The sequence below is a fragment of the Heteronotia binoei genome, chromosome 12 (genome assembly GCF_032191835.1).
Source record: "Heteronotia binoei isolate CCM8104 ecotype False Entrance Well chromosome 12, APGP_CSIRO_Hbin_v1, whole genome shotgun sequence".
In the NCBI taxonomy this organism is placed as follows: Eukaryota; Metazoa; Chordata; class Lepidosauria; order Squamata; family Gekkonidae; genus Heteronotia; species Heteronotia binoei.
The window spans coordinates 71,882,073-71,907,233 of NC_083234.1; the positions used below are offsets into that span (position 1 = coordinate 71,882,073).

Below are 25,161 nucleotides of genomic sequence, written 5' to 3' on the forward strand. Positions count from 1 at the left end.
CGTTTTATATACAGACAACACAACAGCACTCAGGTTACCGTGACATCACATATTGCCCAGCCTAGCCATCTCACATCATGATATCTCATTAGGGATGGCAGGTTTTATTCCATTTCCTAGCACAGAATCTACAGAGAATTGGGGTCGGGGGGGCGGGGGGGAAGAGAGAAATAATTTGGAAATTCCACACAGTCACACCTTCCAAGATTCTCTGGCCCTATAATCCAGACTGTGCTTTGTTCTCTGATTTTTAACCCACGACTTCGCAAAAAAAAACCCAAGTGGGAATTAATGAACCGGAGTCCGTGCCGCTGAACTTGCCCAGCGCTAGGCCATAGTCGGCCCACAGCTCCTCCATGCAAGTTGAAAGGAAACAATGCTTTTATCATCTCCTCCCCCTCCCCCCAAGATTCACTTTTATCTTGCCAGCTGCTGTTCCAAGAAACAGATGGTGTTATTTTATAGCCGCTTCTTCTTCGTGTGCCTAATTAGTGCTTGTGATGGACTTTGGAACTCTAAAGTGTTGTAAACAAACGAAGTTTCCCAATACTTTTGAAATATGGGTCAGCCGCATTTGAATAAATATTTGCCGCGTCTAAAAATAATAATGAGACACTGGAATCAGCTGTGGAAGTGGGCCCCGTCTCTAAATTTCCATTTTTTGGTTAAACTCAGATAAATGGTTGAGCATCTGAGTCCCTGGTGGCATGAGAAATTGGCCTGGACTCACAAGAGTCATGGTCTGTTTCAATATGATTCAGATGGGGATAGATGCTACTACCAGCATCCCCTACAGGTGGGACAAACTGGAGGGGACGTTTCAAGTTAGTTTAACTCTCCTGGTCCCCACATGTTCCCCAGAGAGTACTGAGATCGGGATCTCAAAATCTGCTTGTTATCCCCGGGCCAAAGGAGGCCGCCTGCAATCCCCCAGGGACAGGGCCTTCTCCATAACGGCTCCTTTCTGGTGGAACCAACTGCCGGAAGAGGTGAGGGCCCTGCGGGACCTTGGTCAGTTCCGCAGGGCCTGTAAGACAGCCCTCTTCCGGCTGGCTTATAATTAACTGGCATCGGAAGCTGAGTGTAGTTCTGATAGACCGCCGTTATATGTTTTATATGTTTTATTATTCTACTGTTTTAACTGTGTAAGATGTTTTAAATTCAAATTATGTTAGATTTTTATGTGTTGTGAGCCGCCCTGAGCCACTTCGGTCGGAAGGGCGGGATATAAATGAACTTGAACTTGGTTTCATACAGCCCTCCCAAAGAGGAGATGGAGCACTTTCTTACTATTAAAAATGGCAGTACATCACGTGATCTGATATGAGAGCGAGTTTGGTGTAGTGGTTAAGTGTGCGGACTCTTATCTGGGAGAAACCGGGTTTGATTCCCCACTTCTCCACTTGCACTTGCTGGAATGGCCTTGGGTCAGCCATAGGTATTGCAGGAGCTGTCCTTGAAAAGGCAGCCTCTGGGAGAGCCCTCTCTGCCCCACTCACCTCACAGGGTGTCTGTTGTGGGGGACGAAAAGAAAGGAGATTGTGAGCCGCTCTGAGATTTGGAGTGGAAGGCAGGATATAAATCCAATATCTTTTTCTTCTATTTGCTATAATTTCATTTACACATGGATTTAAAAAAAGAAGAAGCAAAGCCAAACTAAATCTTGGACATACTATTTAAAAATAACGCAAGCAACACTGTTGGGGTCCCCCCCCCTTCTGCGTAGTTAAAGTTTATTATGAATGGTTGGGTCCTAACAATTCATAGCGGTTTTTATTACTGTAGCTGAGATCCATCTGCACATAGGTTTTATTGTGTTGCTCCAAGTTGTGTCTTAAATAGTGACGGATTTAGCATATTAATGTGAGACAACCTGTGATTAACTTGTTCAAAACAAAACAGTACATCGCTTGATCTGGCCTGTGATCTCTTTCCTTTGCCCATTCATGTATCTTTCTTCCACTCCAGAAATCTAGGCGTAGGCACCACAGGTTTCCGGAAGGTCTCCCATCCAAGCACTAAACTCTTGAAGGATTGGCTACATCAGGGGTGTCTGGCCTAATATGCAAAGGAGTTCCTGCTACAAAAAAAAAGCCCTGCATTGACTCAATCAAGGAAGACCTGGCCAATCCTCCAAGAGCTTACAGGAGACCCTGTACTAAGAGCCCTGTAAGCTCCTGGAGGATTGGCTGCATCAGGGGGTGTGGCTTAATATACAAAAGAGCTCCTGCTACAGTTCCACCCCTGCTCACAGCCATCCTATGTCCAGGCCTAGTCCTTAAAGGCATCTCTTTCTTCCTTTGTAACTTCAGGCCCCAATACTGGCCGTTGGAACAAAGAGGAAACCAAGAGACTCATTCAGGCTGTCGAAGAGATACTGCAGGAGAACTGCAAAGAGTTCAACTCGGCTGTGGAGGAGAAGGATGAAGGCAAAGTTCTCTCTGTGGTGCGTGAGAATCTCTACAAGGGCATCTCGTGGTCAAAAGTTGAAGCCAAAGTGGGCACCAGGCACTGGAGGCAGTGCAAGCAGAAGTGGTAAGGCTCGTGGGCTGGGGAGGGGGAGGGAAACAGGTGTGTACGGGACTTCTCCGTATTCTCGTCTTCCTTGCTTGTGCGTTCCCATCGCTTCAGGGCTTTTTCCTGTTCTGCCCATGTTTTGCTCTCTCTAGTGGCCAGTTCGAAATTACATTGCTTTACATGTGGCATAAAAACCTGTGGTTTTAAATCTGCAGGGAGATACGCCGATCATAAACCAGCATAGTATCGGATTTACCATTAGAGAGAGCAAAAGACATGGGAAACAGAAAAAGAAAACCCAAAGCGACAGGAATGCGCAAGTGAGGGAAATGGAGAATGTAGAAAGCCCTATATTTGAATACTCCTGCTGGGTATGACTTGTCACACTTCACTTGTCTGTTGTGTCCTTTGTTGAGCTACTCTTCCCATTAGGAAGTGTCTCCAAAGGTTTTCCTGAAACCTACCCTTGTGTACCTTAAGCCCATGGGATCTAGTCCTGCACTCTGTACTTAATGTAAGTTTTACTGTGCTGGTTCATGACCATAAGAAATGATTGTTTTGAGTCCTGTCCTCTAAAGCAGGGGTGTCAAACATTTGGCCTAGAGGCCAAATCAGGCCCCCGAGCAACTTACTGTCATCTGCTTCCTTCTCCCTCTCTCTTGCTTCCTTCTGTGTAACAGCTTGCTTTGCAATGCTTGTTCAGTTGCACAGGAACTACAGAGCAAAATCTCTATTTTCTCCATTGGCTGAGGCTTCTTCCTTGGGGAGGAGGGAGGGGAGGAAGAGCTTGCTTTGCCAGGCACAGCAGAGCTACTGAGCCAAGCCTCTCTTCTTTCTATTGGCTGAGGCTCCTCCGCCTACTGGTCCCCTGGGGAAGGCAGGAAAGAGCCAAAGCTTCCTTTGCCCAGTTCCCTGGCTCCCATGGGAGAAATACAAAGAATGCCCCTGTATAAATTGATGGTGCGGTCTCATTTGGAACACTGTGTACAATTCTGGTCACCGCACCTTGAAAAGGATATTATAGCACTGGAAAAAGTCCAGAAAAGGGCAACTAGAATGATTAAAAGTTTGGAACACTTTCCCTATGAAGAAAGGTTAAAACACTCTGGGCTCTTTAGCTTGGAGAAACGTTGATTGTGGGGTGACATGATAGAGGTTTACAAGATTATGCATGAGATGGAGAAAGTAGAGAAAGAAGTACTTTCCTCCCTTTCTCATAATACAAAAACTCGTGGGCATTCAATGAAATTGCTGAGCAGTCAGGTTAAAATGGATAAAAGGAAGTACTTCTTCACCCAAAGGGTGATTAACAAGTGGAATTCACTGCCACAGGAGGTGGTGGCTACAAGCATTTACAACTTCAAGAGAGGATTGGATAAAAATATGGAGCAGAGGTCCATCAGTGGCTATTAGCCACAGTATATTATTGGAACTGTCTGTATTTCTGTATTCTTGGTGCTTGGTGCTTGGGGGGGGGGCAAAGTGGAAGGGCTTCTAGACCCACTTGTGGACCTTCTGATGGCACTTGGGGGGGGTTGGCCACTGTGTGACACAGAGTGTTGGACTGGATGGTCCATTGGCCTGATCCAACATGGCTTCTCTTATGTTCTTAAAGCACCTTTAAGACCAATGAGTGCTAATGTTTTAAGTATGTTTTAAGTTTTTTTAAAAAACCCAAAAACTTTGTGTTTTTCTGTGTCCTTATGAAGTTTATCTATCTGCTATCTAATCTTAAATAGGTACGCATATGGCCCGGCCCGACACAGCCCAGCAAGGTCTCATTTATGTCTGATCCGGCCCTCAAAACAAATGAGTTCGACAGCTCTGCTCTAAAGCAATAGTCCCAACCTGTGGGTCATAATCCTAAAGTGGGTCACGGGCCAGCTCTCCCTGGTGGCTGCCCCTTCCCTTTCACTGCTGTGCTTTACATTTTGGAAACCAAGATCTGACCCTGGACAGTCTTCAGGTCATACATTAGTTGATCCCCCCCCCCCTTTGCTGCGTAGACAAGTTAATTGAGTAAAATGTGTCCCGATGGCTACCAGAGTGAGTTTCTTAGAATCTTTGGGGGGATTAAGGGGAGGAATGGTGAAGGAGGGGGTGGTCAAAGGCTGGAAACTAACCCCCAAGTGCAAAGGCTGCGTATGTCAGAATGCCGCTTACTAGGTGTTCACATTGTGGGCAGGTGCACACTTTGTCTGATGTTTGGTTTCTCAGAAGCATCTGGTTAGCCTCCACAGAAAATAGAATGCTGAACTTGAGGGGCACCAAATGCATAGTTTGCTTAGGGCACCCACAAACTTTCGGCCAGCCCTGCCTGGGTCACTCTACCAATTGCATTTGGACTGGTAAGTTATCATATAGAATACAGTAGGCACCGGCACTCTAGAGCAGCAGAGAAACAAGCCTTTTGCCCTGTTCCATATGACAGCCCTTCAGGTATTTTCCAGATAACAGTCCTGGAGCAGAGGTCCATCAGTGCCTATTAGCCACAGCCTGTTGTTGGAACTCTCTGTCTGGGGCAGTGATGCTCTGTCTTCTTGGTGCTTGGTGGGGGCAGAGCGGGAGGGCTTCTAGCCCCACTGGTGGACTTCCTGATGGCACTTGGGTTTTTTGGCCACCGTGTGACACAAAGTGTTAGACTGGATGTGCCATTGGCCTGACCCAATATGGCTTCTCTTACGTTCTAGTCCCCTTCAGTCTTCTTTTGCTGGGGAACTTTGGCAGGTCCCTTTTCTCTTAAGCTCCTGTAAGCAGTATTGGAATAAAACCTGCCTAACCTGGGTGTCATAAGGATTTAAAATCCTATAAAATACTTGAAGTCTTTGAACACAAACCAAAAGAGGCTTCTGTTTCTATGCTTGCCACGTATTACTAAAGCAGCCCTGAGCAGGGGACTTTTCTGCAATTTTTTTTTTTTTAAATTCTGCCGTGCATTTTAATATGTCAGTTGCTTTACCATCAGCGCCTGCTGCCTTTACAAACCACCCTCTTCCCCCACGCCAGGTATGAAGTAGGTTGCTGGTGCTGCTGTTTTATAGATGCCCACCTGCATTCTGAGGAAGTCGTGAGCTGGGGGAGCTTCCCAGTGAGCTCACAGCTTTAAAAAAGACTTTTAATCCTGGCCTCCCAGTGAATCGGGTTGTACCGAGTAAACAAATACCAAATCTGTTTTAAGGAAGCTATCTTGGGGCTTAAGAAACGATTGGTTTTTCTGGACTTCTTCTTTTTTTGCATTAGGCTTTCATTCTTAACCAAGAAGATGTCCGGTGGGCGGATGATGGCAAGGCCCCCCGAGAGTTTGTGGTTCAAGATCAACCTGATCGAAAGGTACTTGCTCGCTTTCCTGTTTTAAACTGTTAGAACTCTTAGGAGCTTGTTTCTTGAGCGATGAATGCAATGCAAATCAATGGACTGAGGACCGTAGAACTTTGTTAAGTATTTGAATGTATGGCATAGGGACAATAATTGCGCATGGATGTGTTTTTAGATATTTGGTAATCTTCATAAAAGCGTACGTGACGATCTGCCTCAAATGTCATGCTTCTGTTTTATTTATTTTATTCCGTTTATACCGCGCCTTACCCTGCGAGTGGGCTCAGGGCGGCTCACAACGTATTTTCTGTTTCAGGGGTTCTTTGTGATGTGATTTTGCTGTGGCAGAGGGTGTAGACCAGGGGCGGCCAAACTTGCGTAACAAAAGATCCGCAAAGAATAAACACCAGATGTTTGAGAGCCACAAGACATCAATGTCAATATTTGAGAGCCGCAAGACAGGAAGAAAGGCAGGCAAGCAAATAGATTGGGGGGGGGGAGGGGGGGAGAGATAGAAAGAAAGCAACTTTAACTTTAAATGCATTCTCCAAGCTGGCCAGTGGGCTTTGAGAGCCGCACAATATATGTGAAAGAGCCATGCTCCTGAGCCGTGGTTTAGCCAGCCCTGGTGTAGACTCTAGCAACTAAGCCAGCACCTACTTAACCACCCGATCAGATAGGGCAGATTTGAAGTGTGTGCGCAGAGAGGTCAAGAGCAAGATTATGGCAGTGGTGCAGAGGTCCAAGACCTTTACAGACACCTTTGGAATTCTGACACCAGGTGATGGGCACAACCACAAAATGGCTGCCACAGAAGGTGGAGCCAACCCCACCATGTTAGAAGAAGAAGAAGATATTGGATTTATATCCCGCCCTCCACTCCGAAGAGTCTCAGAGCGGCTCACAATCTCCTTTACCTTCCTCCCCCACAACAGTCACCCTGTGAGGTGGGTGGGGCTGAGAGGGCTCTCACAGCAGCTGCCCTTTCAAGGACAACCTCTGCCAGAGCTATGGCTGACCCAAGGCCATGCTAGCAGGTGCAAGTGGAGGAGTGGGGAATCAAACCTGGTTCTCCCAGATAAGAGTCCGCACACTTAACCACTACACCAAACTGGCTCTCTTAATCTTAGGGATTGAGGTTATGCATAATTCTAAGAGTAGCTCTTCAACATTTCAGGCAGAAGCCTTGCTTATCAGGTGTTTCATACAACAATAAAACGTTTTCTTGCATATGTGCAGTTACTTCAAGTCCCAGTGAAGATTCTTGTGCCACGGTGGCAGCTGCTGCCAAAGCAATAATATTATGGATTTCCAGTTGCCAGTCGGAAGCCCTGTGCTCTAGAAAGACTTGGGAGGCACCAGGAAAACTGTTGACAGGCGCCACTATGCCCACAGACCCCCAGCAGTAATGGCATAGAATCATAGGATACAGGCCATCAAGTCCAAACTCCTGCTCAATGCAGGATCAGCCTAGAGCAGGGGTGACCCAACAGTAGCTCTCCAGATGTTTTTTGCCTACAACTCCCATCAGCCCCAGCCATCGGCCATGCTGGCTGGGGCTGATGGGAGTTGTAGGCAAAAACATCTGGAGAGCTACTGTTGGCCACCCCTGGCCTAGAGCATCCCTGACAAGTGTATAGAAATCTTACAACAGCTTCCCTGAAAACGCAGTGACATCAGTTTTTCCGGCATAGACATATTTATAGTGGCCTTGGCACTTAACAAGAGCCCTGTGGCGCAGAGTGTTAAAGCTGCAGTACTGCAGTCCTAAGCTGTGCTCACGACCTGAGTTCGATCCCCGGCAGAAGCTGGGTTTTCGGGTAGCCGGCTCAAGGTTGACTCAGCCTTCCATCCTTCCGAGGTTGGTAAAATGAGTCCCCAGCTTGCTGGGGGGAAAGTGTAGATGACTGGGGAAAGCAATGGCAAACCACCCCATAAAAAGTCTGTCGTGAAAACATTGTGAAAGCAACATCACCCCAGAGTCGGAAACGACTGGTGCTTGCACAGGGGACCTTTCCTTCGTTTTTTTCCTGGCACTTAACAGAGTGGCACAAAAGGTATGTCCCTGTACCAAGGAGTTTCCAGTCTAAACTTCCATGATACAAGAAGACGACGACTGCAGATTTATACCCTGCCCTTCTCCCTGAATCAGAGACTCAGAGCAGCTTACAATCTCCTATATCTTCTCCCCCCACAACAGACACCCTATGAGGTGGGTGGGGCTGAGAGGGCTCTCATAGCAGCTGCCCTTTCAAGGACAACTCTTAAGAGCTATGGCTGACCCAAGGCCATTCCAGCAGTTGCAAGTGGAGGAGTGGGGAATCGAACCCGGTTCTCCCAGATAAGAGTCCGCACACTTCACCACTACACCAAACTGGCTACAGACAATGACAGCAGAAAGGAGGAAAGAGAGCCAGCTGCTCTGCGCTGTATACATAGCATGACAAGTTATATGAACCAAATTGGTCGTCTTAAGAGGTGTGAACTGAAAAAAGAAGGATAGCTTAATCCTGGGGGCAACTGGGCATTGTGGAATTTTTGAGTTAACACCCCCCCCCTTTCCCCAAAGCCCTAAACTGATTCTGTGTTTCAGGTTGTATGAAATGAACATCGAGGATGCAAATGAAGTCGATTGGGAAGCTCTCTCCGATATTATAGGGTAAAACCCCACAACCGTTATATGAAAGCATGATTAACATAGATTGAATTTATGGACAGTATTTCACAGAGAACTTACAGTATTTCATAGAGAATATCGTTAAACTCCATTGCTGGTTTTAGTATATTGCATGACGGCTAGATGATCACGTTTCCAGCTTCAGCTTATGAAAAAGAATGTAAGAGAGTTCTGAGCGAGGCCCTCTTAAAGGAAACGAGGGCGTTTCCAGGGTGAGCAAAGGGACAGGTAAAAATGCTGATGGAGTTCCAGCCGGGAGCTGGGCAAAAGCCCGAAAGGAAACTTCTAGAATTGCTCCTGCTAGGGGTTAGAAACAGACAGGGACAAGAGGAGGGGACCTTTCAGCTCTCACTGCCTTGAAAGGGGTCGCACCTTCTGGAGGTCATTACCTGCTTCCCCCTCTTAAATAAAAAATATTTCTTAGCTGTGTGTACCTTGGAAATACCACAGGAGAAGGGGTTTTAGTGTAAATTCAAAGCTTATAGAATACCACTGAAAAATAATGGGTATACTTCAGTCTTCATATATAATTTATCCTATATTCAACTTTAAACCAGTGTATACAAATATCCACATCAATTTCCAATTTCTTCCCTCCAGAAAAATTTACAAATTATTACAAGCAGCAGTTAAGTTCCTATACTTTCCAATAGAGGGATTGATAATCCTCAGAAATCCTTCCTCCAATAAACAAAGTTCATAATCAGGCTGTTAGAATGGAACCCAATTTCAGTAATTTCATCGGGTTCCAGTGATTCTGTTTTAGCTTTGAACTTTGAGTCATTGAAATCAGGTTCCATTTTAACAGCCTGCTTAACTGAAGACCAGTATTGAAACGTCTTGAAATCTAGAGGAGACGTCTTAAGAAGGCTGTAAGGATTTCCTGGCCCCCTCCATTGGAAAGAATTTCACAAGAAGTTATGGACTGCAATTATGAACTTTGTTTGTTGGAGGAAGGATTCCTAAAGAGTATCGATCCCTCTGTTGGAAAGTATTGGAACTAATTCTTGCTTGTAATAAATTCGTAAATTTTTCTGGAGAGAAGAAATTGGAAATTGATACTGATATTTGTATACACTGGTTTACAGTTGTATAGGATAAATTATACATAAGGATTGAAGTGTACTCATTGTTTTTCAGTGGTATTCTATCTGCTTTGTGAGCACCTTGTGGCACTCAAGGGAGGCTCATGCGTCTTAAGAACATAAGAGAAGCCATGTTGGATCAGGCCAATGGCCCATCCAGTCCAACACTCTGTGTCACATAAGAACATAAGAGAAGCCATGTTGGATCTAGCCAATGGCCCATCCGGTCCAACACTCTGTGTCACATAAGAACATAAGAGAAGCCATGTTGGATCTGGCCAATGGCCCATCCAGTCCAACACTCTGTGTCACATAAGAACATAAGAGAAGCCATGTTGGATCAGGTCAATGGCCCATCCAGTCCATCACTCTGTGTCACACAGTGGCCGCAAAAAAAACCAAGTGCCATCAGGAGGTCCACAAGTGGGGCTAGAAGCCCTTCCCCTGTGCCCCCCCAAGCACCAAGAATACAGAGCATCACTGCTCCAGACAGAGAGTTCCAACAATAGACTGTGACTAATAGCCACTGATGGACCTCTGCTCCATATGTTTATCCAATCCCCTCTTGAAGCTGGCTATGCTTGTAGCCGCCATGTCTTTGCACAGTGTCCCATTAAGTTGCAGCTGACGTATGGTGACCCCCATGGGGTTTTTTGGCAAGTGATGAAGCAGAAGTGGCTTGCTATTGCCTGCCTCTGCAAACTCTTCCTTGGTGGTCTCCCATCCAAGTACCAACCCCGCTTAGCTTTTGAGCTCTGTTGAGATCGTGCTGTGTTATAACATTCCACATCCCCCAAGGAGGTTTACAGCATAAATAAAACAATGGTTATAAAGCACATAAAAGTCAGAGTTAATAAAAACTCCCATTAGGACTGCCAATAATAAAAACTAAATCCAAATGCAGTCCTAAATAAAGCTGTCTTTAATTGCCTCCTGAAGATTGACAATGAGGGGTCCAGGCGCACCTCCCTAGGGACGTAGTTCCATAATCGCAGGGCTGCCACTGAAAAGACCTTCTCTTGTGCGCCCACCTGATGAGCTTCTTTGATTGGCGAAACAGTCAGGAGGGCGTCTCCCTGCAGCCTCAGTTCCAGGGTAAGAATATCTGGAAGAAGACAGTCCTTCCGTTACCTAAAGCTTTCCCTGGGCAGTTGTAGGGGAGGCCTCTGGCTCAGCCAAGCCCATCTGTGAATCGCTCCAAGATCCACTCTGCACAGACTCCCAATAGCTAATCTGGCTGCAGGCTATCAGTGATTTGGAGCACTCCTCTCTTCTTTTTGCCCCAAATTTGTGTGTGTTAATCTGACGAAGGCAGTTTCAGAATTCAGACACCACCAGGGTGCATCCAGAACCCCACATGCAAAGTGGCCGTCAGGAGGCCAATTTCCATTAACTTTTTGGATAGTTACTTTTATTATGGCGCAGGATATAGACAAGCTGGAAGGGGTCCAGAGGAGGGCGACGAAGATGGTGAGGGGTCTGGAGACCAAGTCCTGTGAGGAAAGGTTGAAGGAGCTGGGGATGTTTAGCCTGGAGAGGAGGCGGCTGAGAGGTGATATGATCACCCATCTTCAAGTACTTGAAGGGGTGTCATATAGAGGATGGGGTGGAATTGTTTTCTGTGGCCCCAGAAGGTAGGACCAGAACCAATGGGTTGAGATTAAATCAAAAGAGTTTCTGGCTCAACATTAGGAAGAACCTCCTGACCATTAGAGCAATTCCTCAGTGGAACAGGCTTCCTCGGGAGGTGGTGGGCTCTCCTTCCCTGGAGGTTTTTAAACAGAGGCTAGATGGCCATCTGACAACGATGAAGAACCTGTGAATTTAGGGGGAGGTGTTTGTGAGCTTCCAGCATTGCGCAGGGGGTTGGACTAGATGACTCTGGAGGTCTCTTCCAACTCTATGATTCTGTGATTCTAAGTATTCTTAGCCACTGGTCTACTTTAACACATGGGTGATATTCCACAGCTTGTGCCGGAGAGGTATGTAGGTGTCAGTTTGTTGTTGTTCAGTCGCACAGTCGAGTCCGACTCTTTGCGACCCTGTGGACCAAGTCATGCCAGGCCCTCCTGTCTTCCACTACCCTCTGAAGTCCGCTCAAATTCATTTTAGTTACATCAGTAACGCTGTCCAGCCATCTCATCTTGCCAGCACTGCAAGGTTAATTGTTGTCTGTTTTCCCCTTCAGAGACGTCCCTCCAGATTACATCCAGAGGAGATTTTACAGGCTCAAGGCTACTCAGGTCCCCCTTTGGAACCGAAAAACCTTTCCAGGTGAGGCTTTTCCTCCGGCTTACGCTATTTGGGGGTATTTTTTTTTAATACACCTTTTTATTAATTTTATGAATTTTCTTATTTCAATAACAACGCAAGTAATTCAAATAGAAACATACAAAAGAAAATCTAACTTTACAAAATCTTGCTGACTACTTATTTCCAACCATATGTCCATTGGAGATCAGAGTAACCAACTGGCTTCCAAAAAATGGGAACGCTGAAAGTTTAAAGGTTTGTAGTTTTCCAACAGTGCATCAATGTTCTCGAGTAGAGGGAACCACCAAGCATGGTAATCCGAATGTTGTGTTGAGACTTCTGTGGTTTTGATATTTTGTCCGTTAATAGATGAGTCCAAATTTTTGTGAACCAGTCTTTAAGTGTGTGGGGGGGGTGCGGGGTCTTGTTTTTTCTGTACGACGCGATTGATGTTTTCGCAGCAGATAATAATAAAGCGATAAGGTCCCTTCTAATTGGTGGAACTGAGCTTTCTTTCCAAAAAATTCAGGAGTATAGTCTCTGGCTTCCCGGGAACTGTATATCCAGTAATGTCTTTAATTTTGGAGATTACTTGTTGCCAAAAAGTTTGTATAACCTTACAGTCCCGCCAACAGTGAATAAATGACCCCACCTCCATTTGGGGATATTTTTTCCCTCCCTTCCCTTTAATTGAATCAAACTCAAGGCAGCTTAAAAACACACCAGCTTACAAACACACACCTGCGCACCTGCTTTGCCAGGGAGAGAGGCCTGCTGGCTTCCCCGCATCTTAACAGGATTGCCTGCGAAGTAGAAATAAAAGGACGAAGTTCTACCAGTCCGGACGGCTGTGTGCAAACTGCCCCCGCCCCAAAGGCTCATTTGGGCAGAGTGAAAGGGCCTGAGTCGAAACATGGCAGAAGCGATTCGGATTGCAGCCTGCTGATTCTGTGGCGTCTCTTTAGGAGGAGGCAGCCGTAAGCCTGACAGCCACCAGGACCTAACCAAGAGTTGGATTTGAGTCCAGGAACACCTGTCAGCCTAACAAGGTTTCCGAGGGATGAGCTTTTGAGAATCAAAGCTCCCTTTGCCAGATATGTCAGAATGCGGCTCCCCGAGTCCTTTTATCCCCCTTATAAGGACCAGGGCTGTTTTTGAACAGGAACGTACCGGAATGCAGTTCCGGCTGGCTTGACATCAGGAGGTGTGGCCTGATATGCAAATGAGTTCCAGCTAGCCTTATTTTTTCAACAAAAAAGGCCCTATGCAAAACAATAGGGGCACCAGGGGGTGTGGCCTAATATGTAAATGAGTGCGTGCTAGGATCTTTCTACAAAAAATGTCCCGATAAGGACACAAGGATGTCCGTTTCAGCTTGCCCTCCGAAACTATACCTTTGAGCTAGCTGCAGTTTACTTTTTTCCCTCTCCTCCCCTGAGCCCTTCTGGGGGCCAGTCCCCTTGAATTTAATTCCAAGCACTTTATTTAACATTCCCCACTGAACTGTGCCCAAGCTCTAAGACTTCTTTGTTGAGCTGTGTGGCCCCGAGGGTGAGACGCCCCTGTTTTAAAATCATAGGACCCCTAGCTAATATAAAACAAAATAAAACTTTATTTGTACAATAAGAGTATTGGTTTCAAGATGTTTGTAGCTTAATTCTTCAAGGAATAACAGTAACTTCTGACGGAGGCGTTCACTCTTTCACTTCACACACTCCTCCCCCCCCCCTCTCAAATCCTCCTTTCTCTTCCTAATTCAACTTTCCGACAGCCTCTGTCTCTCACACCGCCATAATATTCTGACCATATTAGGTTTTGGCTCTCTTTCTAGCCCCTAATATGCCCTCTAAAGTATTCTACTTTTCTTCTATAAAATCTTAAATGCTTTTTCACAGCACTAGTATAGGATTCTAATCAGAAGACTGCTTCTCAGACTCTGCAGAGTGCTGTCTGATCATGACTGACTGTTAACCGCTATCACTGTGCTGAGGGTTCACAGCTGGTATCTCTCCCTTCCTCTCCCCGTCCCTCCCTCCCTCTTTCTCTCTCCTCCTCCCTCTCTCTCCCTCCCTCCAGACGTACTTTTTAGCTCTGCCCACACTCCGTCACCAACCAATCACCTCACACTCAATCCCCCTCTTTCTCTACTGCAGCTTACCAACAATTAAAGGAACACACTCATATATAAATTCAAATCATTACACTGGGCCTCATTCCAAAAAAGAGAGATGCCCTGAAAGGTCCAGAGTATCTCATAAGAACATGGGAAGCCATGTTGGATCAGGCCAATGGCCCATCCAGTCGAACACTGTGTCACACAGTGGCCAAAAAACCCCAGGTGCCATCAGGAGGTCCACCAGTAGGGCCAGGACACTAGAAGCCCTCCCACTGTATCCCCCCCGCCAGCACCAAGAATACAGAGCATCACTGCCCCAGACAGAGAGTTCCAACGATAAGCTGTGGCTAATAGCCCCTGATGGACCTCTGCTCCATATGTATATCCAACTCCCTCTCGAAGCTGTCTATGCTTGCAGCCGCCACCAACTCCTGTGACAGTGAATTCCAGCTTGCCTCATTCACGTGTGTCCCCTCGTCCTTACCTAGAAGCAAACGAAACGTTTTGCATTAGCGAAGCCACAAATGTCACGCAGAGTCTCCAGGAGGCGTCCGCTCCTCTCCCCTCCCACCGGCACGCAGGCTGGCCTCAGTTTTGATCTGTTCTGCTGTTGTTGTTTTTTTAAAAGAAATCATCGATCACCTTTACAAAGTGACGCTTCCAAAGCTGAAATCGATGAAAGCTGCCAAAGCGCAATCCACTGAAGTCAAGGAGCAGAGGAAAGCGTTCCAGTTCCAAGACATCTTTCAGGAGAGCAGCGACGAGCTGATAGAGGATTCTGAGGATGAGGACGAAGACGAGCGTGAGCAGACGACAGAGAACCCCACGGGGGGCTCGGAGATCTCCTAACCGGGAGAAGGAAGGGGCAACGCTGACGTCAAAAGAGAAAATAGCAGAGCTTTATTTTTATGATCTTTTAATATTGGATTCTCGGATGAATATTCAAAGCGGCTTCAGGAAAGCGGTATAGAGGTGGGGGGCAGTGCCTCCCCCCCCCCCAGTCTGACAGCCGTCATCATCATCAATTTTATTTATATCCCGCCCTCCCCACCGAGGCAGGCTCAGGGCGGCTAACAACACAGGTCAATATATGCATTGTACAATGTTTAACAATACTAATGTAACAGTTTGATTAAAATTCTATTAAAATTCTAAAACAGTAAAATTAATTAATATGTTAGTGCTATTATACAGATGGTGGGCTTGCTCAGCAGTCTCTCTCTTAGTCGGTGAAGGCCATTCGGAAAAGAATGGTCTTGGTCTTGCAGGCCCTGCGGAACTGTTCAAAGTCCCGCAGGGCCCGCATTTCCTCCGGAAGCTGGTTCCATACGCGTGGAGCCATAGCAGAGAAGGCCCGAGTACAGGTACTCTGTAGCTTTACCTCTTTTGGCCCGGGAATAGTCAGCAGGTTCTTCCCTGCTGACCTCAGTGTTCTCTGGGGTTCATACGGGGAGAGACGGTCCCTAAGGTAGGCAGGTCCTCGGCCATATAGGGCTTTAAAGGTAATAACCAGCACTTTGTAGCGAATCCGGTATATAACGGGCAGTCAGTGCAGTTCGCGCAGCCCCGGCTGTATATGCTCCCACTTTGGGAGCCCCAGCAACAGTCTGGCAGCTGCGTTCTGCACCAGCTGCAGCTTCCGGGTTCGGCACAGAGGCAGCCCCATGTAGAGGGCATTACAGTAATCCAATCTCGAGGTGACCGTTGCGTGGATCACTGTTGCCAGGTCCTGACGCTCTAGGAAGGGAGCCAGCTGCCTTGCCCGCCTCAGATGAAAAAAGGCTGACTCGGCAGTGGCTGCTATCTGGGCCTCCATTGATAATGAAGGCTCCAGTAGAACTCCCAGGCTCCTGACTCGTCACGCCGCTTTCAATGGTGCCCCGTCAAAAACCAGGAGAGATATTTCCCCTCCCAGAGTGCCCCGACCCAAGCAAAGGACCTCTGTCTTTGCCGGATTCAATTTCAGCCGTGATCTCTGTCCTCTGCCGGTGGACGCTCCCTCAACAAAGATGCAACGCCGGGCCACTGTTTGTGATCTGTATGTCCCGCATTTTGTACAAAGACAACATTGACACCGTTTAGGGCTGGCACAAAGGCAGTGCGGCACTTCAGGCCAGCCCCTGGAGGTACACACATGCGCACAAACACGCAAGTCCCAATGATGTAGGGCAGGAGTGCCATGGGGCAGGCCGCCATCTGCTCCTCTTCCATCCATCTCTCTCTCGCAGGGTGCAGCGACTGCCTGGGTCTGGGCTGGGCTGCCCCCAGTGGCATTAACGCACAACCATTGGCCATGCTGGCTGGGGCTGATGGGAGTTGTAGGCAAAAAAAACATCTGGAGAGCTACCGTTGGCCACCCCTGCTCTAGAACAACAGGTGGGGAGCAAAACATTTAGTGCAGCAGTTGAAATAAGACGCAATAAAGGTTGGTGTAAAAAGCTCCGGCGCATCCTCATATCGTGTGTGTACACATGCATGGGGGGGAGGGAGATAAGCTATGCCAGAGCAAGGCTAGAAGGCTGGATGTAAGCGCATGATTCTGCACAACACATGAAAACAAGATCCGGAAAAAGGAGCGAAATACCTGGTTGTGGATGAATTGGCCGTGCCAGATGAACAGAGTTTGCAAACCTCAGAAGAGAGGGGCGCGCGCCACCCTGGCTCTGCGTGGATCCTTTCCTTTGTTGACAGGACGTTTTTATCCTTTAAGGCTTCTTTCTCTTGGCTGTTTGGATCTTGCGGCCTCACTTTTATGATATTGCTCCGTGTGCGCACCCCCCCCCCATTTCTTACGTCTGCACCCTTATATGCGCACATGATTGCTGCTAACTGGGGATAATGCACCTACCAAAGTCATTTCTGGCCCTTTGCATGCTCCACAACAGCATGTTCTTCACATGTGCCGTGAGAACGTTGCTGTTTGTATGTGTTGATGAGGGCATCAGGTTGGTTAATGGAATGCTAGTTTGCTTTCTGCTTTTTACCAGTCGCATGGGTCCTCCTTGAATCGCTGGCAGCTGACCCCCACTCTGATCCACGTAGGTTTGGAGGGGCCAGTACAGCAGGGTTGGCCAAAGTTGCTGAATGTAAGAGCCACATAGAATAAATGTCAGACATTTGAGAGCCGCAAGACATGAACGTCGGATCAAGGAAGGAAGGAAATAGATGGGGAGAGACGGGTGGAAAGAAAGCAGCTTTAAATTCAAATGCATTCTCTCCAAGCTACTGGCTGGCTTGGCTTAGAGAAGTTACTTAAAGAGACAAGTGCCTTCTTCAAGCTGGCCGATGGGGTGGTGGGGGCTTCGAGAGCCACACAATATGTGTGAAAGGGCCATCTGTGGCACCCGAGCCACAGTTTGTCCACTAGAGCAAGGGAAGGAATCCTCTTCCATTATTAGCTAAAAGATAAGCAAGATCTTCACAAGGAAATAATCTAGATTTTGGATTTATATCCCGCCCTGTACTCTGAATTTCAGAGTCTCAGAGCGGTCACAATCTCCTCCACCTCCCCCCCCCCCCCAAAAAAAACAAACACCCTGTGAGGTTAGGTGGGGCTGAGAGTGCTTTTACAGCAGCTGCCCTTTCAAGGACAGCTTCTATGAAAGCTATGGCTGACCCAAGGCCATCTCAGCAGGTGCAAGTGGAGTGGGGAATCAAACCCGGTTCTCCCAGATAAGAGTCCGCACACTTAACCACTACACCAAACTGGCTCTAAGTAAGTTGACTAAGTCAGTTGTTTAAGTTTACAGGGAGCTGTATTCCCATACCCTGATCTGGATAGCCAAGGCTAGCCTGATCTTGTCAGAGCTCAGAAGCTAAGGAGGGTCAGCCCAGGTCAGGATTTGGGAGACCCACTAAACGAGGGGCCCCCAACCCCCGGTCTGAGGACTGGTACTGGTCCGTGGCCTGTTAGCAACTGGGCCTTGAGTTGTATAATCACTTCATTATATATTACAATGCAGCAATAAGTAGACGACATTGGATTTATATCCTGCCCTCCACTCCGAATTTCAGAGTGGCTCACAATCTCCTTGACCTTCCTCCCCCACAACAGATACCCTGTGAGGTGGATGGGGCTGAGAGAGCTCTCCCCAGAAGCTGCCCTTTCAAGGACAACTCTGCGAGAGTTATGGCTGACCCAAGGCCATTCTAGCAGCTGCAAGTGGAGGAGTGGTGTTGGGAAATACATGCTAAATTCAGAGGTTTGGAGTGGCAGTAATTGGAGTCGAGGCTTAAGCTTAGCAAAAGAAATAAAGTTTACTAGAAAACATCAGGATAGGGTACTTGGGATAAAACAGAAAAAACATCTAGCTTACCAGCTAGTTCTATCTACGTCTTATCTACATGGCTACGTTCTTTGTCTTCACCGTTCTTCTCCCCAAAAAGCATTTCGCCAGGAAGAAGAGCAATAAACCTTGCATACAAGATCAAAGCATTTCACACCTAACATCCTCTCTGACCAATGTTGTGTTCTCAACTTTCGCGGGCAAAGTAAGAACCATCCCACAATTGAGTTTAGGTCACAATACATCACTTCCTCTATCAGGTAAACACACAGTTAACTATATAATGGCTGGAATGTACATAGCTTGTATTCCAACAAGTGGGAAACCAAACCCGGTTCTCCCAGATAAGAGTCCGCACACTTAACCACCACACCAAACTAATAGAAATAAAGTGCACAATTGTATTATCCCGAAACTATCCTCTCCCCCACCCCCTCGCCCAGTCCATGGAAAAATTGTCTTCCACAAAATGGGTCCCTGGTGCCAAAAAGGTTGGGGACCGCTGCGCTAAAGGATACCATGGTTGTGACGCAGAGGCAGGCAACGGGGAACCACCTGTGAACATCCCTTGCCTTGAAAACCCCACTAGGGGTCGCCATAAGTTAGCTTTGACTTGACTTGACTTGGATGGATGGATCTCATACCTTTGTGGTGGGACCAAGCTTAATAAAGCAGGCTTGAGATGGATGTTCCATACAAAGGGAACATGTTTTCAGAGCACAAGGGAGGTGCCCCTCTAGGGCAGCAATTAGATTTGTGTTTGGTAGCACCTTGGAGACAAGAGGCTCAGGGTATATATACACCAGGGATGGCCAGACTTGTTTAAACATAAGAACCACACAGAATAAAGATCAGAGCTTTGAGAGCCGCAAGACACGAAGATGGGAAGGGAGGGAGAGATGGAAAGAAAGCAACTTTAAAGGCATTCTCTAAGCCGTTGACTGATTTAGCGTGGAGAAGTGATTTAAAGGGAGAAACGCCTTCTCCAAGCTGGTCAATGGGGCAGTGGGGGTTTCGAGAGCCGCACGATATGTGTGAAAGAGCCACGTGGGCTCCCGGGCCACAGTTTGGCCACCCCTGGTAGACACGTCAAAGCTCTCTTTGTCCACACGGGCAGCAGTTTTGGCCCTGAAATATCGCGAACCCTGTCCCACATTGTCCTGTCTGCCTTTTTAAAACTCTACGAATTACATCCTAGGGCAGGAACTGCTGGCCGTGGCCTGAATCCTGATGTGAACTGAGGGCAGTGCTCTGGGCCACAATCTGAGTGAGGAGGCAGGTTCAGGCAGGATCTTGGACTGCGTTATTTAGCAGGCTTCAGATTGAAAGTGGGGGAGGGTTAGGGCTAAAATCACATTGCTCAGATGTGGGAAAGTTTATTCTGTTTTTAAACCATTAGCCACCTTGGGGGCCCTTGGAAGGCCAGAAATGCAGGACACCATTCTGTAAATCGGGTGGCCAACGGTAGCTCTCCAGATGTTTCTTGCCTACAACTCCCATCAGCCCCAGCCGGCATGGCTGATAGGAGTTGTAGGCAAAAAAACATCTGGAGAGCTACCGTTGGCCACCCCTGCTGTAAATCAATTCTAATTTGTAAATTATAGATCTGTAAATTACAAATTTAATTATTAAACTGATTCATTTGCGAAATGGTGTCCTGCATTTTTGGCCTTCAAAGGGCCCCTCGGGCGGCTAAAACACGTATGATTTAATCACGTATGATTAAAAACACGTATGATTAAATCAGCTTTTCCAACCATTAAAAGGAACCCCCTACACACATCACACATTATTACAACAATTTAAAAAAACAGACTTAAAATACATACAAAACACAACATTGGAGGGAGGGAGAGAAAGAGGGCTCACGGTAAAGGCCAGCCCCTGACCAGTGCTCTATTCACTTCAAGTACATTGCTTTTGAAAGGAGGGTGGGAGCCTGTCCTGTTTTTTCGGACAACCGACTGCAAAGCAGTCTGACCAGTCTCCACACACACACACATCCATCGGTTGGTAACCTGATGTCCTGGCACTGCCTTGGCGCTGAAGCCGCTTCCTTCCATTTCCTGGCCTCCAGCGTCGCTCCGCAAACACTCTTAGCGTTCTGCGTTGCTATGAGAACCAGCCTCACCATTCCCTGGAGGGAGAGATTGTCTCACAAGGGAGGCTCTTTCTAGGCCAGAGACCAGACGGCCAACTTCTCCCTGGTGAAGGCCGAGGAACTGTTTTGGCTTTTGGGGGGCTGGATGTGAAGGGAAGCCTTCCTTTCCTTCCCTGGCTTGCTCTGCTGCATTCCCTTTCTCTGAGTGGCGCAGCCCAAGGGAGTTAAGCAGCCCACAACCGTCCCCACAGGCCAAAGAAGAAACAGCTGGCACTGCTGACCTCCAATTGCCATGGCCGCTGCTGCCACCACCCACAAGCCCCTTGCCAAGGAGCACCTGCCTCGCCGGCGCAGCGTAAGCCAGATCTGTCCCCCGCCACGGCGGCCGATGACCCTAGCAGAGTTGTACCCGGGCTGTGAGAACGAGCGGCTGGGCGTGGTGCGTGAAAGTATGCTTCAAAATCATCTCATCAATAAGGTGAGCAAACTCTGTGTGTGTGTGTGTGTGTGTGTAAAAAGGGGTGGAAAGATTAGCCCCATATCCCAGAGCCAGTTTGGTGTAGTGGTAAAAGAGATTGTGACGGCTCTGAGATACAGAGTATAGGGTAGTGGTTAAGCGTGCGGACTCTTATCTGGGAGAACCGGGTTTGATTCTCCACTCCTCCACTTGCAGCTGCTGGAACGGATTTGGGTCAGCCACAAGTTCTCACAGAGCTATTCCTTTCAAGAACAGTTCTGGGAGAGCTCTCTCAGCCCCACCTACCTCACAGGGTGTCTGTTGTGGGGAGGGGAAGGGAAAGATTTGTAAGCTACTTTGAGACTCTGATTCAGAGAGCAGGGCGGGATATAAATCTACTGTCGTCGTCTCCTCCTCCTCTGAATTAGGAGAGCCAGTTTAGTGTAGTGTGCAGACTCTTATCTGGGAGAACCGGGTTTGATTCCCCACTCCTCCACTTGCAGCTGCTGGAATGGCCTTGGGTTAGCCAAAGCTCTCACAGAGTTGTCCTTGAAAGGGTATCTGCTGTGAGAGCTCTCTCAGCCCCACCCACCTCACAGGGTGTCTGTTGTGGGGGAAGAAGATAAAGGAGATTGTAAGCCACTCCTCTGAGTCTCTGATTCAGAGAGAAGGGTGGGGTATAAATCTGCAGTCTTCTTCTTCTTCAGTGGAGCAAACCTTGTGAAGGAAAGGCCTGAGGCAAAAGAAGCCCACCCGTCTTAGCTTAGTCTGCTTAAACCCCACAAACAAGAAGCATACCAGTCCCTTTTGAATGTGTGTTCTGACATAAAAAGGGTTTATGTTTAAATCATTTATTTACACATGAATCCATATATCAATTTGAGGGTCAGCCGGCATCTGTGTTCCTTCAAGTCAGTGCTTTCCTGTCCCTCAAAAATCCAAAGAAACTGATCTCAGTTTTCTGGCAGCACCTTGTCACAACACGGCCATTTTAACCTCGAGTTTTGCCAAGAATTAACCGTCCAAACGGACTCCTCGGTGCCAGAAAACAGAGAGCGGAAATAACTCAGAAGTCGTGATGTTCTTCTATCAAAACCAAAAGGTCATCACCAGACATTAATCCAATCCAGTGAAAAAGAGGGCAGGTCAGTATGTATCCCTCACAGTTTACATAGGCTTTTAGAGGTACGAGAATTGATCAGGTGCTGCCTGCAGATGTCACACTGAACACTAGAGGGCAGCCTTGGATGCTGCAATCATTTCCTTGCCGGGTTGACTTTCTGCTTGGAACCCATATTTTGTCAGGTGGGGGGGCAGGGCGGGGTGTTTGTGTGTGTGTGTGTGTGTGTGTGTGTGTGTGTGTGTGTATGTGAAGAAAACCACGGCCTTCCGTTTGCAAGACCTGAGCAAGGCTGTTAATGCTAGGGCATTTGGGAAGTTATTAACACATAGGGTTGCTGTAAGTCAGAAGGGACTTGATGGCACATGACACAGATAAAGAGACGAGCTGTAATTCCAGGGGATCCCCATGTCCCACCCAGAGGCTGCAGGGCTGGATTAACAATTCGGCCAAGTAGGCATGCACAGCCAGCAACTGAGCTGCTCTTTGCCCAACTTGCCTGGTGCAGTTGCTGGGGCTGTCACCAGGTGTACCTCTCTCTGCCTCTCCAGAAAGCCAGTTTGGTGTAGTGGTTAAGTGTGTGGACTCTTATTTGGGAGAACCGGGTTTGATTCCCCACTCCTCCACTTGCACCTGCTAGCATGGCCTTGCGTTAGCCATAGCTCTGGCAGAGGTTGTCCTTGAAAGGGCAGCTGCTGTGAGAGCCCTCTCCAGCCCCACCCACCTCACAGGGTGTCTGTTGTAGGGGAGAAAGGGAAAGGAGATTGTGAGCCGCTCTGAGACTCTTCGGAGTGGAGGGCGGGATATAAATCCAATATCTTCATCTACCTCACAGGGTGTCTGTTGTGGGGGAGGAAGGGAAGGGAGATTGTGAGCCGCTCTGAGACTCTTTGGAGTTGAGGGCGGGATATAAATCCAATATCTTCATCTACCTCACAGGGTGTCTGTTGTGGGGGAGGAACGGAAAGGAGATTGTGAGCCGCTCTGAGACTCTTTAGAGTGGAGGGCGGGATATAAATCCAATGTTTTCATCTACCTCACAGGGTGTCTGTTATGAGGGAGGAAGGTAAAGGAGATTGTGAGCCGCTCTGAGACTCTTCGGAGTGGAGGGCGGGATATAAATCCAATATCTTCATCTACCTCACAGGGTGTCTGTTGTGGGGGAGGAAGGGAACGGAGATTGTGAGCCGCTCTGAGACTCTTCGGAGTGGAGGGCGGGATATAAATCCAATATCTTCTTCTTCTTCTCCCCCGCAGCTTAATAAAAGGGGCTTTTAAGAAGGGCCTGCAGGCTGCAGCAGGTGCTGTGGGCGGTGGGGCAGGCGCTCAGACTCTGAGATAATTGGCAAGGGGGCCCCCAAGATTTCAACTGCCTAGGGGCCTCCACAGGGTTTAATCCCTACTTATTACCTTTGTAGTCACATCCAACAGGGTCCTGAGCCATCCCTACAGATGAGCTCTGAACTCTGCCCCACCTTTGTGTCCCCCAAATCCACCCTCAGCCTGCAAGACGCCACCCTTTCCCTCCAAGACTCTGCCACCCCACCCCACCCAAGGCTCTGAATTTCAGCAAATAATAACTCAAACACCACGAGCTTGACATCCCCAAAGAATCAACCTGCCTTGAAACGTTCAAAGTCTGGATGCTTTTCACGTCCCCAGTTCCCTTCAGTCATACAGCACAAGACCTCGGCCCTCCTCTTCTGAGATCGCTGGCCCCCAATGCAGGGTTCTACAGAAGCCCAGAGACAAGTCTAACTCAGGGGTGTCGAACTTATTTGTTATGAGGGCCGGCTCTAATCTAGATGAGATCTTGTTGGGCTGGACCATATTGTACCTATCTAAGATTAGGTAGGAGAGATATAAACTTTTTAAAGGACGCAGGCAAACACGAGTAAAGATTTTGTTTAAAAAAACAACAACACTTAAAACAAAACATGCTTAAAACATTACCACTTGTTGGTCCTAAAGGTGCTTTCTTTGTATTTCTCCCATGGGATCCAGGGAACTGGGCAAAGGAAGCTCTGGCTCTTTCCTTTCTTCCCCAGGGGACCAGGAGAGGGAGGAGCCTCAACCAATGGAGAAAATTGAGATTTTACTCTGAAGCTCCTGTGCCATTGAGCAAGCCTTGCAAAGCAAGCTGAGATGCAGAAGGAAGCAAGAGAGAGGGAGAAGGAAGCAGACACGAGCCAGTTGCTCGGGGGCCTGATAGGAGCCCTCTGGCCCAGAGGGGGCCTGATTCGGTCCCCGGGCCGCATGTTTGACACCCCTGGTCTAACTTGTCATCCGAGTCTTCCGGAATCCTGGATAGGATCAAGGACTAGAGTTTACAGGGGCGCCTCAAGCAGTGTTCCCTCTAAGCTGAGTTAGCGTGAGCTAGCTCACAGATTTTTAGCCTCCAGCTCACACGTTTTTGTCTTCGCTCAGGAAGGAGGACCCCAGAGCACACTAATTTATGCAGGAGCTCACAACTTGAATGCCAGTAGCTCACAGCTTTAATATCAGTAGCTCACAAAGTAGAATTTTTGCTCACAAGACTCTGCAGCTTAGAAGAAACATTGGTCTCAAGTAAAGGGAGGAGGTTTGGTAGAATCCAGATGGCTCTGGATTCCAAATGGGATAGGGCAGCGAGGAAAACAGCAGCAACTCTGCCCCCTTAAGGAGCTTCCAGGATTATGGCAGGAAATTGCGTTTCACAGAAGACAGGCACGTTTCCTCTATCAAATTGCCACTGCATTGGTCGAAGGCAGTATTCCTTTTAGTAAAACAAAGAGAGCAAGGATCTTTCTTGGTCCCGGCACCAAAGTTATGGAATTCTCTGCCTGGAGAGATGCGTCTTTCTGTCCCCTTCAGGGCTTTTTTTGAGCAAGAACGCACAGGGACGCAGTTCCGGCTGGCATGGTGTCAGGGGTGTGTGGCCTAACAGGCAAATGAGTTTCTGCTGCACCTTTTCTACAAAAAAAAACCCCTATGCAAAACAACAGTGATGTCAGGGGTGTGGCCTAAGATGCAAATTAGTTCCTGCTGGGCTTTTTATTAAAAAAAAAGCCCTGGTCCCCTTCAATTGATGTTTTCCACTGGGAGAAGAAGACTTTTCACATGGTGTTACCTTACTGGTCCTCCTTTCTATTTCTGTATTTAATGATTTGTGGTTTCTAGTGTTTTTGATTGTTTTATAATATGTATTTTATTTTTAAAAATTGTTTTAAAGATTTAAGTACTACCCATAGCCAG

At 47.7% G+C, this 25,161-nt stretch overlaps 2 protein-coding genes across 2 annotated transcripts in view; both read left to right on the forward strand.

Moving 5' to 3' along the window:
• TTF1 (transcription termination factor 1) overlaps nucleotides 1–15,128 on the forward strand; it is a 45,641-nt gene extending 30,513 nt beyond the window's left edge. Inside the window, exons 8-12 of the mRNA XM_060251584.1 lie at nucleotides 2,313–2,535; nucleotides 5,758–5,847; nucleotides 8,426–8,491; nucleotides 11,783–11,868; nucleotides 14,592–15,128. Coding sequence (XP_060107567.1) covers nucleotides 2,313–2,535; nucleotides 5,758–5,847; nucleotides 8,426–8,491; nucleotides 11,783–11,868; nucleotides 14,592–14,812 — 686 coding nt within the window. The 3' untranslated portion in view covers nucleotides 14,813–15,128. The remainder of the gene's footprint in view (nucleotides 1–2,312; nucleotides 2,536–5,757; nucleotides 5,848–8,425; nucleotides 8,492–11,782; nucleotides 11,869–14,591) is intronic.
• A 5,501-nt stretch (nucleotides 15,129–20,629) lies between these two features.
• The window catches only part of CFAP77 (cilia and flagella associated protein 77), a 172,682-nt gene continuing 168,150 nt past the window's right edge, over nucleotides 20,630–25,161 (forward strand). Inside the window, exon 1 of the mRNA XM_060250941.1 lies at nucleotides 20,630–20,828. Coding sequence (XP_060106924.1) covers nucleotides 20,643–20,828 — 186 coding nt within the window. The 5' untranslated portion in view covers nucleotides 20,630–20,642. The remainder of the gene's footprint in view (nucleotides 20,829–25,161) is intronic.